The sequence below is a fragment of the Lutjanus erythropterus genome, chromosome 4 (genome assembly GCF_056507025.1).
Source record: "Lutjanus erythropterus isolate fLutEry1 chromosome 4, fLutEry1.hap2, whole genome shotgun sequence".
NCBI lineage: Eukaryota > Metazoa > Chordata > Actinopteri > Lutjaniformes > Lutjanidae > Lutjanus > Lutjanus erythropterus.
Genome location: NC_139320.1, coordinates 46,841,846 through 46,857,434, shown reverse-complemented (window position 1 = coordinate 46,857,434; position 15,589 = coordinate 46,841,846). Strand labels below are relative to the sequence as shown.

Genomic DNA, 15,589 nt, shown 5'->3' with positions numbered 1-15,589 from the left:
ACACACACACAGACGCGCAAAGACATACACATAAATACAGCTTGCACTGACAGCACAGGATTACTTTTCCTTCCTGAGTGGAGTCACAGTGACAGTGTTGTGGACATGCACTCAATGTCAAGATGGCACCATATGATCAGGTCGTAAAACCACAACAAAACCCTGTGGACATTTAACCCTCTGAGGGTTGTTTTAACCTGAAAGTTCTAAAACTTTATCTGCTTTGTGTCATGAGACTTTCTAGCAACGGAGGAACTCTTCTTCAATCAAGATGAGCAAAAGCTGCAATGCATACTTCTCGCTTTCTTTATCAAAGTAGGGCTACAACTAACAATTATTATGACTAAAACTATTTGCCTACTAGACATATGCTTAAAAAATGTGGCTTGTGTCGATTTTGTGAAGAGGAAGAGGAGTCAGATATTCATCTCTTTTGGTACTGTAAGGAAGTGGCATCGTTCTGGATTAAAATTGAGGTATGGATTTCTATGTACAGAACATTTTTTATTGTTGTCCTTTGACTGTTTTGTTCAGAGATTTGAGGGATGAGGAGGACGGGAAAGACCTCAATCACATCGAACACTGACTTTTTCTAAATATTGTTGAAGAATCAGTGGGTTCTTGAAAAGGATGTAGATAGAAAAAAGGAAGAGAATTTAATTTTTGAATGAGGGTGGGACACTTTGAGTCAGGATGAAGGCTGGAGTTAAAAACTTTTTTGAAAAATGACAGTGGATTGTCTATTTGTATACAAAAATATGTCTGTATGTCTATACATGATTTGTGGATCTAGACATATATATTTAAATGCACGTCCACATTTGACTTTTTTGTTTTAATATTCTATGTCAATATGTGTATGAACACCCTGTTTAACTGTAATAAAAAAACAATTCTTTTTATTATTGACTAATCTGTCACACACAAATAATCAATTAATCATTTAGTCTATAAAATGTCAAAAAGACTCAAAGACTCATCATTTATTATCATAAATGACAAAGAAAAGCAGCTTTCTTACATTGAACTTTTGCCTTTCTGTTTGAAAAATGACCGAAACGATTAATCATTTACCAGAATTAGAGCTACAAATGATTAATCGAATAATTGCCTATTTATGAATTATTAAATTAATGGACATCAATGGTAATGAATCATTTCGAGTAATTTTTTAATAAAAAATGTCCCAATTTCAGTGTCTCAAATGTGAATATTTTCTGGTTTCTTTACTCCTGAATATCTTTGGGTTGAGGATAAAACAACATGTGAAAACTGATCCACACTGCATATTTTTCACCATGTTTTATCAGATACTGAAAATAATCATTAGTTGTAACCCTAAAATAAATAAATAACTATTGAGGATTGCAAAGCTGCTTTTTGCAGATGATGTGGTTCTGATGGCATCATCGGTCTGTGACTTCTACTACTCACTAGATCGGTTCAGATCCCAGCGTGAAGCGGCTGGGATGAGGATCAGCACCTCTAAATCTGAAGCTGTGGTTCTCAGCAGGATTGGATTGGATTGGCTACTAAGTGTAGGGACTGAGTCCTTACCCCAAGTGAGTATCTCGGGGTCTTGTTCTAGAGTGAGGGGATGATGGAGCGTGAGATGAGCCTGAGAATCGCAGCAGCTGGTACTGCGTTCGTTTTACCGCACCATTGTGACGAAAAGAGAGCTGCTCGATCTGTGACACACTGATCAACATTTCTGATATTTTACAGACCAAATAACTAATCAATAGTTGCAGCCCTAAACTAAAAATAGTTGCAAACAAATTTTCTTTCAATCAACTAATCAATTAATCACTGCAGCTCTGGTTCAAACAACCCTTTGTTTGTGGGGTATTTGGATAAATGAACTGGAAAAAAAAAATGAAAGCAGGTTAAGTGATTACTCTTTGATCTGAGAGTGAGGAGGAAGGGAGTGCCACTGAATCTTTAAAGAGGTTCCCTGGAGGAGTTCTTGAGCAAACAAAGTGCATGCAGAGGAGGCCAGAACCTCCAAGGCTGCAATTGTCGCTCATGCAGACTCAGCTGAGTCAATCTGGCTCGCTTCCTAGCGCTCATTTCCTGTATTTAGCCTTGAGGAAAGCACAGAGAGACCACTGCCCAGAAGGCGCCTCCGTGCCCGAGATGTTATCTGCTCTCGCACAAACACGCATATGCACACCAGCGTATCCCTAACATGCAATAAGCTGCACATGCTGCATTGGCACACACGGGCGACACTATAGAGTTCTTTTTAAAGCTCGAGCATGCTTATGATGCACTTCACTCCTTCCTCTGATATACATTATGTAGTACCTGCTGATTTTAGGGCCAAACACAATGAATCAGATCAACTCAACAGCTGGAACACCGCCTGGGCACAACACTTCATGACAACACTTCTGGGAGACAATTTGGTGAGAAGAGTGCTCCACTTAAGAGAGAAAATAATAGCTCAGGAAGTGCTTTTTATAGAATCACTCCACATGTTTAAAAAAATGTTTTGTAAAAACTAAACCTGGCAAAATAACAACAAAGCACCATTTTCTGACGGACTGTTATAAAAATCAAGATGCAACTACGCTGCTGCTACCTCCCTTCTCCCTGATTGTTTAATTTCCCTTCAGTTTCAGTCCTGGAAAACAATACAAAATGTTGGCACAGTTTGTATTTTCAGATAATGTAATAAGGCAGATTTAATAGGCTATACTGAACAAGTCACTGAACATAATTGAGGCACACACTGATAGAATCCGCAGAGAGAGTGTGACCCAGATTTCTTTTAAAGAAATACAAAAACAGAACATTAGAAGCGCTGCAAAACAATAAATTAGGAGACAGAAGAAAGAAAGTTTAAAGAGTAAAGACTGAGCTCTGAGAAGATGAATGCATGGAAACTAAAACAAGCTGTGAACAGGCTCTTCTGACTTAACATTAAATATTTACATTAATGTCAATTCTATAGGAAGACCACCCGACACTGTGTTTCTTATAAAGAGTGCACACACACAAAATCACACACTCCAAAAGAAAAAAAACCCAAATGCCAGGTTGCCAACCATGCAAGCAGCAAGTACAGCTTAACTATCAGGGTGTGTGTCTGTGTTTATACCCCTGCGCACAGCAGCGCTCTATAGCAAAAAAAAAAACAAAAAAAAAAACAAAAAAAACTGCTCAGCCATCAATTAACAGGAATGTGAATGGCGGGCAGTAACTGAGAACAAATGTTTGGTCTCGTTAATGAGATTCTCCAACTCAGACTTCCACAAATAGATTCCAGCCAAAGTGCTTTTACGTCCTTCATTTCCATTACAAAAAAAAGAAAAAAGAAAAAGAAAGATAGAATAAATGAAAAACATCCCTTCATTAGCGTTATGATATTGAGCTCAGCTGACTGTGGAGCAGGTGTGCATGTGGTATCCGCATTGCCATGACGACTGGTAGGAAACTCTGGGCTGGAAGACTACAACCAGATACAGATATTTATTTTGTGTGTCTGTGTGTGTGTGTGTGTGTGTGTGTGTGTGTGTGTGTGTGTGTGTGTGTGTGTGTGTGTGTGTGTAACACAGTCAGACTGGTCTGGAGATTCCCACAATCTTCAGCACTTCAGGAAATAGCATCTGTTATACTCTGACCACATGAAATCATTAGATCAGGTTAGGAGGATTAGTCTGGATTGGGCAGAAATGAGCCACATGTGAGCGCTGTCGTAAGTTTTTGGTTAATGACAGAGTTCATGTCATTATAATTGAGTCTGTCTCTCTGCCACTGGACACCATGTATTACAGTCAATCATACTGCCACCAGCGTAAGCTTGCGAGGCTGCGTGCGTATGCATTTGTCTTAAAGGGATAGTTTGGATTATTTGAAGGGGGGTTGTTTGAGGTGCTTATCGATAGTCAATGATTTAGACCAACTAGAAGAGATGGTGGTTGACAGGCCCCCAGTTTAGAGAAACAAAGAGGAGTACCAGCATGGAAGCTAAGCAATGTACTGCTGTGGACAGGGTCAGAAGCAAATTGTATTTTAGCCGCTTAAAAAAATCCACCTGAAAAAAATCATGATCAATTTAAGCGTACACTACATCTACGATATTTCCACTGCTTTACCTTGCCCTCAGATAGCCAAACATTGTCCTCTCTTTTGCTCAACCAGACTCCACTGGCAAAAGCAGTAATTCTGTTTCACAGTACACAGGAGTTTGTGGTCAGTGTTTCCCCTATAGTGTACTTGGGTGGGCACCCCGCCCCCCCAACAGACGCCCCGCCTCTTATTATATACTTATAATCTAAGTTCCAAATAAAACAATGATAAGCTTTCCTCAGTACACTGGTCATCATTTCTGATGAACAACCACCATAGTGTGACATGTGTGCGCAAGCGTAACATCTTTTTGTCAAATGGAAACTTTTCTGTCTTAAGGGTGAATTAAAATGCTGATTTTAATAATTAAAAATAAGAGTTAAGAAAATGTATGTTCTCCCAGTCATTTAAGGTGGGCCAGTTATATAAGTGGGTGGGCCCAGGCCCGTTAGGCCCACCCATAACGCTGCGCCTGATGGATGGATGGATGGATAGATGCATAAATAAATAAATTAATGAATAGTTCCATTGCTAAAATAAAAAAAAATGTGAACACAAATCAGTGTTAACTGTTTATTCAGGCCCAAATGCTCGGTAACGACGGACCACACTCATTCCAGCCCAGGAACCCCCCCCCCCAAAAGCAAAAAAGCTAGGGGAAACATTGGTGGTCTACCTCTGAATCGATCAGTTAGTTTGTTCATGGTATTGTGACTTTGGTGATTTAAAACGTTATTTCAGATTCACCAAAGTCACACAATAACACAAACAAACTAACTCGTTGTGGCAGTGGTAGACCAGCAACTCCTGTGTTCTGCGAATTAAAATGACTGACTTTATTAATGGAGTCTGGTTGGTTTGGAGAAAGTGATACTTGGCTTGCATAACAGTGGTTTGCCTTTGGAAAAGCCTTTCTGATAGTACAGTGAAGTGGTGAAAATATTGTAAATACATCGTACACTTGAACTGATATTGACTAGGCCTTTTTTAGGCAGCAAATACACTTTGCTGCTGACCCTGTCTGCAGCAGTACATTGCTTACCTACGTACACCAGTACTCCTGCTGCTTCTCCTAACTGGGGGTGTGTCAACTGCATTCTACTGTAGGTAATACACTGACAATCAATAAATACCTCACACGACTGCACTTCAAATAATACAAACTATCCCTTTAATGTTATACTATAGCAATTTCAGTGTTTGGGTATTCATTCACTGGAACTACCCATGCAAAAACACTATGGACATGACATGATAAGTCACTACTTCACCTTCTCTTTATCATGAATGATGAATCAAACAATGATTTTTTGTTGCCCAGTAACACAGCCATCAACACGCTAAATATCTTCTCTATTAGCGACCAGGGTCTGACCACTAAGTCACATTTCCACACTCTCAATCCTGCAGCACATTACTGTCTGACTCCCCACTGAAAAAAAAACAAGGGAAATCATTCCCCAGACCTCCTCCTCCTCCTCCTCCTCCTCCTCCTCCACTCTCTCTCTCCCCCCTCTCATATCTTGCACTCTCCATCCTTCTCCATAAATGTAACCATCTTGGGTTTCAACCCGGGGATTGCATTTAGCTCAGTGAGTGAGTTCAGCGAACAGCAGAACTGACTAAATTGCTGATCTTGTTGGTTTTATTCTATTGCTGTCTTTATGTTTCAGTCGCCATCTTGAAATGAACACCTCTTCATCTTTCCGTCTGCAGAAAGGATTTTTCCCTCTGGAAATGTTGGAATGGCACTGTGGGGTTGGAAAAACAAACTAAAATTATTGTGTGTGACTGTATAATGTTATTGGTCTGGAGGGGATTTAGAGCGTTTCCGCTACCAAACGGTAGCTAACTGGGAAAGACAGGGCCACCAGGCCAGACACCCTGACGACAACGCACACCTAATCATGTCAACTGGTCAGAACGTACACGGCTCACCCATCAGGTGTCACGTTCCCTTTAAGCCACAACTCCTTGACAGAGCAAGGAGCTGGATTAAATCAGCAGGGGCTGCTCTTTTCCGTCATGCTCCCACAAGAAAAGGCATTGACTCAAAAGCCCGGGTTTAAAAGAAATTTAAGTATTTACATACGGGAATCTATTTCCCAGACGTGTTTTCCGTAAAGAGGGGCAGTTTGAGCAGTGGGAATGGTTCTGAGTCATCTTGTCCTTTTCCATGGAAGCAATGTGGAGAGAGGAAAGAGCAGGCGAGCGGGAAGAACATGTTTTTCTGGGTTGGGAGAAAACTGTGGCACCGTTTTACTTCACGAGAAGGATGTTGTTTTGAACACCACGGGAACAACAGGCCTGGTGGTGTGTATGTACAATTTGCACATGTGGTTGTTAGAAAGAATAGTTAGGTTTGCTTGATGTGGGGCTGTTTGAGGTACTTATCAATTGTCAGTGAATTACCAACAGTAGATGCTGGTGGGCACACCCACAGTTTGGAGAAGCAGAGAGGAGTACCAGCACAGAATCTAAGCAGAAAAGTGTATTTTATCTTCCTCAAAAAAGCAGGGATGCCACTAACGATTATTTTCGTTATTGATTAATCTCACAATTATTTTCTTGATCAATAGATTCATTGTTTGGTCCAAATGATGATCACTGGTTCCCAAAGCACAAGATGATGTCCTCAAATGTCTTGTTTTGTCCACAAACCAAAGATATTCAGTTTACTGTCACAGAGGAGCAAAGAAACCAGAAAATAGTCACATTTAAGAAGCTGGAAGCTTTTTTAATTAATAAATGACTCAAAACAATTACGCCATCATCAAAACAGTTGCTGATTAATTTAATAGTTTATTTAAAAAAAGCAATATTTGTTTCAGTGTACGCTGTGTACATTTACACCACTTTACCTTGCCATCATATAGCCTTTGCCAACAGGAAACCACCATTGCAAGCCCTCTCCTCATCAAACAGACTCCATAAACAAAATCAGTCATTTTACCTTGCAGAACATGGCAACTCCTGGCCTACTACTGCCTTGACCTGTTAGCTGGTTTGTGTTATTGTGTGACCTCAGTGCTTTAAAAGCACAGTTTGGATTTACTGAAGTCACACAATGACACAAATAAACTAATAAATCTAGGCAGCAGTAGAACAGCAACTCTGGTGTTCTGTGACATAAAATTACTGATTTCACCCATGGAGTTTGGCTGGTGAGGACAGAGCGATATTTACCTCATTTAACTGCGGTTTCCCATCGGAAAAGGCTGTCTGATGGCAAGGAAAAGCCATGAAATAATTCTAAATACAGTGTATACTTAAACTGATGCTGATTTTTTTAGGTTGACATTTTTTTAGGAGGCTACAATGCATTCTGCTGCTGACCCTGTCCACAGCAGTACATCGCTTATCTTCTGTGCTGCTACTTTTCTCTGCTTCTCCAAACTGAGGGTGTGCCAACCAGTCCAATCCAAACTATCCCTTAAGTCTCCACGATTATGGGCATGCAAGGCCTACATGCTGTGTTTCTACAACTGATTTTAATTCTGTCTTACATCAATCAGCCTTTCGTGATCGACTCATTCTCTACCACCATCACCATAATGAAATATTATTCAAGGACTTCTTTAAAACTTAAACATTTAATGAAAAATGTAACTAAAATAAAATAAATATTTTTTTCCTCACCATATTACCACAAGGAAAATTAAATTAACTGCATAAAAACAAACTTGTAGAAGATCAGTGCTGTCTAATCACTGCAGTATGTTCCTATATGACATGTAGTTTAACTCACCTGTCTGCCATCCTGGCCCACATTGGTCTGTCCTCGCACCACTGTCCTGATGTTGTCATCCAAGCGCCTGTCAAATGTGACACAAAATGGCACTTGGTCAAACTGAGGGTAAAATACAAACAAAAATAAGAAACGTACAATCAAATCATTGACTTGAACTCACCGAATCTTCAGACGAATCTTGTTTACCACGTCATCAATATTAGCCAAAGACTGACAGGAAATACAAAGACAGGAAATAAGGAAAACATGAAGAATTTTTGTTATACATCCTAAAAATCATAATGTTTGACTTAAAGTTGAAAAATTATGTTTTCACTTGCAACTTTATGGGTCGCCAACAAGACAAGTACTGTGTATACAGGAGAGAATGGATGGATTACCCAGTACATATACTGTTTTCTGAGTAATACACTTTATTATATCATTTTGCTACTTTAACCTGCTGTTTCGTCTGTGAACAGAAACACAAACCCAAAATGTGAATAAAAACAGAATGCAATGATTTGGAAATCCTTCCTGACCTATATCCAATCGAATAAGTGAACAGGTCAAAAAGTCTATTGTGAAAAATGTCTTTGGAAATCACAGGTGTCGTGTCCTCTGGGCTAAAGAGGAAAAGGACCATCCAGATTGTTACAAGCCCCAAAGTTCAGAGGTCAGCACCTGTGATGATAGTATGGAGATGCGTTAGAGCCCATGGCATGAGGAAACTGTCATATCTGTGAAGGCCACATTAATGCTGAAAGATACCAACAGGTTTTAGAGCGACATATGCTGCCATCCAGATGACATCTTTTTCAGAGACGTCCCTTATTATTTCAGCAAGACAATGCCGAGATACATTGTTCATGTGTTACAACAGTGTGGCTTCATAGTAAAAGAGTTTGGGTTCCAGACTGACCTGCCTGCAGTCCAGACCTGCCTCCCACTGAAAATGTGTGGCGTATTATGAAGCACAGCGTACGACTGTTGAGCACCTGAAGTCGTATATCAAGCAAGAATGTGAAAGAATTTCACTTTCAAAACTTAAAATATAAGTGTCCTCAGTTCCTAAATGCTTGATGTTATTAAAATAAAAAGGTGATGTATCACAGCGACAAACTTGCTCTTGTCACAACTTTTGGAATATGTTACAGGCATCAAATTCAAAAAGAGTGCAATTTACAAAAAACAAAAAAACAGTTTGAACATTAAATATGCCGTCTTTTTACTGTATTCAATTTAACAGAAGTCAAAAAGGAATTGCATTCTGTTTTCATTTATGTTTTACACATGGCCTCAACTTTGTGACCAACCATGTAGACTTTGCTTCAAATTACACAAATATGTTCTACTACATCTGTATGTCAAATACAAGGCAGGTGTTTCCTCACAAAACCAACTGGGTGAAAATGCATGCACGCTACAAAGACTCCTTCTGAAGTGTATAGGCATAAACTATAGGGTTACAGTGACCCCTCATGGAGAGAGAGTAGACTCAAACATGTGGATCAAGTGTGCTATATATTATTTTTTAAGATTATATATAGTGCAACACGGTCACACATTGCCACATTCTGTTCATATACACATACGTACAGATATAAATAGAAACTCACACACACACCAGCACCTTTACATCAATGCATTACCAGCATGTGCAGTACACACAAACATACACATACACTAACTCATGTATACAAATGACATGATTCCCATTGACTGCATGATTGCATGATTCCCTCATGCTCTGATGACGGGTGCAAGGCTGAACTGCATGTTAGTTCACTGTGAAATTGAAATGAGTCAACTTCGTATATGTGATATGTGTCTTTTAATACCTTTTGATATTCTCCATTGGAAACACACAGACATACGCATATGAACTTATATAGGGCCCGTTTTTCTGTTTAGTTGGATTTATTCTGAATCTGTTTCATCCATGTGTGTGTTTAGTTGTTTTACCTTGATTTTAAAAGCCTAAGCAAGGTTAGAGAAACTGAAAATTTATTTCAGCTAGACACCAATCCATTACATTCATCCTCCCCAGGTTCTATTACTCCTGTCAGATAAAAACAAAATGCATTTTCATCCAGACAAAAATTATAATCTAAGTTCCAAACTTCTTTACGAAGTATAAAAGATATTTCATAAACCGAAGATCAAGAGGCCTTTTTTCACGTAAGAAATTTTGACACATCACAGTAAGAAAAATACAGGTTTAAATAATAACATTAATGATCACTTATTTCCATTTAGCTGTTTTAGTTTCAACGTCCTTGTATTGTGCATGCTGGTTCACAGTCATACTGTCAGGACTTACTAAGACAACCGAATAGAACAGGATCATTAATATTACATTATAATTAACAACTGTGCCTCTCCCACTGTGACAAATCAAAACAGCTTCTGTGAAAAGTAGTTGAAAGTATTTTTATGTAAACAGCAAATAATTCTCAACTAACCAAAGATTAGGGCTTGCCATATCACAGGGAATGATAATTTTAAAAACCATTATTGTCTTTTTCATTGAAAAACAGATTAAAGTGATTATGCTGTGATTTTTGCAGCGATCTGTACCAAATAAAGATGTTTTGTTCAGCATGTAAAATGTGATGTGTTGGCAAGGATGACACTATTTTATCTGCAATGGCATTTTGACACACATTTTGCTCCTTATGCGATTTGAAAATCACAGAGGCCATAAAATTTTAATTAACTGTTCAGACCTGCCAAAGTCAAAACCTGTCAAACCTGACACAAACTGTGTCGAGTGTGTAACATGCAAACTAGAATTCTGGTTTTGACCTTATTCAGGACATGATGTTTATGTAGAACATGAGAAACATGGCTATTCATATCTCTGTATACATAATTCTAATGGTGTCCATTTTTCTGATCATCCGTGAGCAAGCAGTTATAATTTGATCTCTCAATATGTCAACCACTGTTATGTGCCAACAGTGTTCAGAAACGTGTTCATGTTCATGCCACAGTATCCTGGTTTCTATCAGAACATCAGGTAGCATAGGTTTCTCAAACTGAGACAAGGCCTTATGCAGGTTTCTGAAACCAGGATTTGACATTTACATGCACAGTAACCAAGATACCCCAAAAACCAGAACCATTACCAGGATACTTGTGCACATGTAAGCACACTCACTAGCATGATTTACTAGGACACCTGAATAGAACAGGCTATGATTTTTCTGTAAATCACAAACAGTTCTCAACCAACAATAATAAAAAAAACGCCAATCCACTTGTGTAATATATAACTACCAACTGGGCCACACTAAAATAGATGGTACAGTACGCATGTCAGTCTGACTGCAGATGTTTCTTCTGCGTCACTTCACTGTACCTGCTCGGTGGGGAACAGTGTGTTGATGTATTCCACAGCATTGAAGTCTGCTCTGTCCAGTGGGTCTTGGCTGGGGAAAACCTGGTACACAGAAGACAAACGACGTTCAGTCAGACAGTTATGGCTGACGGCCATGAATATTTAACGGTGTACTGCAGTGATACAACTTAAGAACTGCCTATCATTTTCTAACTCACAATTAAATTAAACAGATTCACACTAGGAATTTTTGTTTATTTATACCAACTAGTAAATGTTGAGTAATCTCCCTTAGCTCTTGCTTGGGAAGTTGCATATAAAAGCTGCAAAGATTAATCAATTGGTTGATTATTAATCAACTATTAAATTAATCATCAACATGCCGAGTTGACTTGACAGACGCCCTTTACACCATGTTCTTGCCCTAAATCTTCACTGTAGATCCTTAGCTTGGAGCCACATTTACGTGCATGTGCACACATCTCATCTGGGTGTGTGTGGTGTGACAGTGTGCACGCGCAAGTGAACGACATGTTGAGGCTTTAAGATACTTTGATTACAGCAGACAAGCAGTATGGAGGCATTTAATGTTTTCTTTTTCCAGTTGAAAAACTGGTCACCATTCACTTCAAATGTTTGGGAGATGCTGCAACACTGTTTTCCTGTGAAACTGTGAAAGTGTTTCGTGGACTAAAAAAACAACCTTCAATCGGCATGAGAGTGAGAGCACAATGACTCAATTTTCATTTTTGGGTGAACTATCCCTTAATTAACTGGCTCCTGGCCTGTCATATAGCAGAAGTGCCCCCAGGCAAAACGGGGGGGTCACTTCAACATACAAACTAGTCTTATAACATTAATGAATGTTTTCCTGAAATAACATTAAGCTAGCTAATGATTACTGACAATTGGCATGTGCTGTACATGCAGTTACATGTAGCCTAATGCATTATAACGTTATCCTAACATTCACGACGGCAGTCACCGGCGAGTAAAAGGCAAAGACAGCTTCATAAACGAACGTCACACATCATTTCCCATTAACGTTAACATTTACCCAAGCTTTAAACCAACTGGCAAATTTTTCTGTGAGCTAAATGCCGTTAATACTGGTGGAGAAATCGTTGTTTTGTTGCTAGCGGTCGTTCTGCAGCAGTGTCACACAGGGGTTAGCCTGCTAACAGCTGGCCGGCTGTTAGCTGTTAGCAGCGATAATGTTTAAACACAGCGGTAAAAACACGCGAAGCTGTTACCTGTTCAATGGCCAGCTGCACCTCTGGGGTCAGATGCAAAATAGCCTCCAAATCCTCAGCAAATTCAAATTCTTCCTCCTCCATCATTGTCAAAACAAAACCAGAGACCTCTCCGGCATAACACTTCCTGGTGAGGAGGACTCTGGGATACCTGATGACGCTGGAGAAACGGTGCTTTCACGACTGTCGGGAAATCAGAGATAAATGAAAAGACCGACAACAAACTCATCTGTTCTGTTTGCCCGTATTGTTTTACACTCTGGAAAGGCTTTGAGAATTATATATAATGCAAAACAACACGTGATCATCATTGAGGAGAAAAAAACTTGTCACTTATTTTGAATGTAAGGTTAAGAAACTATGCAGGATTATTAACTTTTTACAGGGAAGTTCTGTATTCAAAACCTCTTAATTTAACCTAATGTTTTAAATAGGTTCTAATCCAAATTGAATGTTGTTTTGAGTTTCTTAAATTTGTAAGAAGTGCATGTCAGTAGTTAAATTTTACTCAGATATTTGTCTGAAGAAGAAATGGCTTCTTGATTGGTTGCCAAAATGTAACAGTCGAGAGTAGAGTCATTGAATAATTGAATAATTGAATAATTTTTTTCATGTATCTAGCTTGTTATTAGCTGATGTTCAAAGCAGACTGGTTTCCTGTTTCTATTATTAGTGTTACACATTCACCAATAGAATAAAGGGCTTTGATGAAAGTGACACAATGGCTGTTTCTGGTGAAACAAAAAAGGTCTTAATAAAAAGGTCTATCTCTGTAGGGATCCCTTCCATACTGCTGTCAGACAACCTGAGTCTGTCACTTTAAGTGGACATACTTTGATGGGCAGAGTTGCCCTCAAGGATTACATTGCAGCGACTGTAGCTGTTTCGCAGCTGCCTGCTGAGGTGGTCCACTGGACCACTTCCAAAGCCTTTTGTGCCTATCAGTCATTTAGAAACAACTCTGATTGACACAGTCATACCGATGACAAGATATAAGATACGTGATACACTCCAGTGTTAGTGGGACAGGTCACCAAATACACTGTAACACCTGTTAAACTAGGTCACATAATCCTAAATATTGTATGTTAAGTTCAAACCTATGAAATAGAAATGTTAAACCATTTTATTTATTAATTTTTCATGACTTTTCAAGGCCCACCTGCAGGGGCTTCACACTTTGAGAATTACTGGTTTACTTAATTCTTAGCATGTTTACACTTAGTGTGGGATTTACAGTTGTTCAAACCACAGAGCAAGGTACGTGATAGGGACATAAATAAAGCCTGCAACCCCACCCCCCATTCTGCACCCAAGAGCAGAAAGTGGCAAACCCAGCTTTTTCAAAGCTTTCAGATGTAGCTATTTAAACTACTGCAAAATTAATTTGTTTGATGGTGTTTTTTTTTACAAGGGATCAAAAGAACTTGTATACAGGGTGGTAACCATTTGTACAGCAAGAGCTGTTGAAGGTGGGCATCAGACTCCATATAGTGCAGTGAGGTCTGTCTGCGTGGTTCTGTGACATAAGAGTAGTATTTTATTCATGAATACAAATACATGCATTAATCAGAACAAGAAGTGGTAACATGGTGCCAGAGAATTATTTTTTAAAGACCTATTGTGCCCTCTTCGCATTCTTATTTTCCAACTAAAAGGACCAATGTGTAGAATTTATTGGTGTCTATGGAGGGTTAGTGTTCAGTCTGGGGGGGGGGGTCTTATTCATGGATAGGGGGGCTGCTGTCTGATGGACTGGCTGTCATTGTTATGTTCTACAGACGTAAGCTTTATGATCTCTGTGATTTATTTATTTTAATCTGTGTTTGGTTTGTCCATCCTGGGGTATTGTAGAAACATGGTGCTGCACCAGGACTTCCTCCATAGAAGATGACCAACCCTGTCTGTGGATACAAAAAAAAAAACTCATTCTAAGGTAACGTAAAACCCAACAATTCACATTTTCAGGTGATTATAGCCCAATGAAAACATACTTATGAATAATCCATTGCTGCCATATTCTGCCAATGATCTTACTGGACCTCTAACATAAGGGTAGCCTATTATATCTGTTGCTTCCATTTAACTTCACAGGGTCGTGATCTCCAATGTGCTCAAGAACAGTTGACACCAAGACCTGATGAGAAGGCATTAAAATGCCACACCGCTTTGTCTGACTACATTAGCAGCTGTGTGTCCTTAAATACACTTTCATAATAATTACAGGTAAATTACATCAAATAGATAAAGTGCACTTAGAAAACATGCACTTTTCGCTTTTTATCCCACCTCCATCCTTTAAAGCCCTGCGTGAGCCATGGTGATGAAAATCCCTTCACAGAACGTTTTAATTGAATTTTACACAGCCTGCAACCACTTCCCACATTGTCTGCCTTCCAAGCGTCTTTAAATCGCTTCATAGCACCGCTCTGATCTTAATACATCATGCTCCGTCCTGATCTGACACATTATTCCATTGCTTTTATACATTAAAATTGTCTTTACCAAACCTATTGTATCACAAAACCAGCCTCCTACTACAGTGACACGTTGCTGTGCACACGCTATCATGTAAGGAGCAGCAGTGCCCCCTGCTGCTACAGAAAGAAGCAATGCACGCGCACGCACACGTTCCCATAAGCCCCCAGCCTCTAAGCATTACACTGTTATGTTTTATTCAAAAGAGAAGCATATAAACCCATAAGAGAGCTTTTAGAACAGCATTTAAAAGACCAGACAGAAGGAGAGAACGAGCGTGGCGAGACAGACAAGAGGAGAGGAGGAAGGCAGTGGAGTGGTGAAGGAGCAGAAGACAACAGAAGAGCAAGGAGAGTAGAAATATAAAGGAACAAGGAGGGAAAAAAAGAGCAGAAAAGACAGGAATGGAAGTATTAGATTTAACTGGATATTATTTATAGGGATGAAAATCAATAGGGCAGAGAGAAAGAGAAAATGGAGGAGAATAAGAGATGAGGTGATCCGGAGTAACAGGTCCTCAGTGTACCTGTGGGATTAAACAGTCTTCACAATGGCTCATTTTATAACTGAAAGCAGCGACATATAATCGAGGAAGCCTGGAAATGGCTGAATTTATGACTCATAGGACAAAGTTGCAAAAGCTTTTGACTGAGCTGAATTGCTAAAATTCTACTAAGTGTTGTCTGACATTTCTGCACTGAAATGTAAAAG

The 15,589-nt window shown here is 39.3% G+C and overlaps 1 protein-coding gene across 1 annotated transcript in view; it reads right to left on the bottom strand.

The window, feature by feature from the left end:
* The window catches only part of vps53 (VPS53 subunit of GARP complex), a 49,091-nt gene extending 36,556 nt beyond the window's left edge, over positions 1 to 12,535 (bottom strand). The window contains exons 1-4 of the mRNA XM_084718152.1: positions 12,401 to 12,535; positions 11,169 to 11,249; positions 7,986 to 8,035; positions 7,823 to 7,889 (exon numbers count right to left, since the gene is read on the bottom strand). Coding sequence (XP_084574278.1) covers positions 7,823 to 7,889; positions 7,986 to 8,035; positions 11,169 to 11,249; positions 12,401 to 12,487 — 285 coding nt within the window. The 5' untranslated portion in view covers positions 12,488 to 12,535. The remainder of the gene's footprint in view (positions 1 to 7,822; positions 7,890 to 7,985; positions 8,036 to 11,168; positions 11,250 to 12,400) is intronic.
* Between the last annotated feature and the right edge of the window lie 3,054 nt (positions 12,536 to 15,589).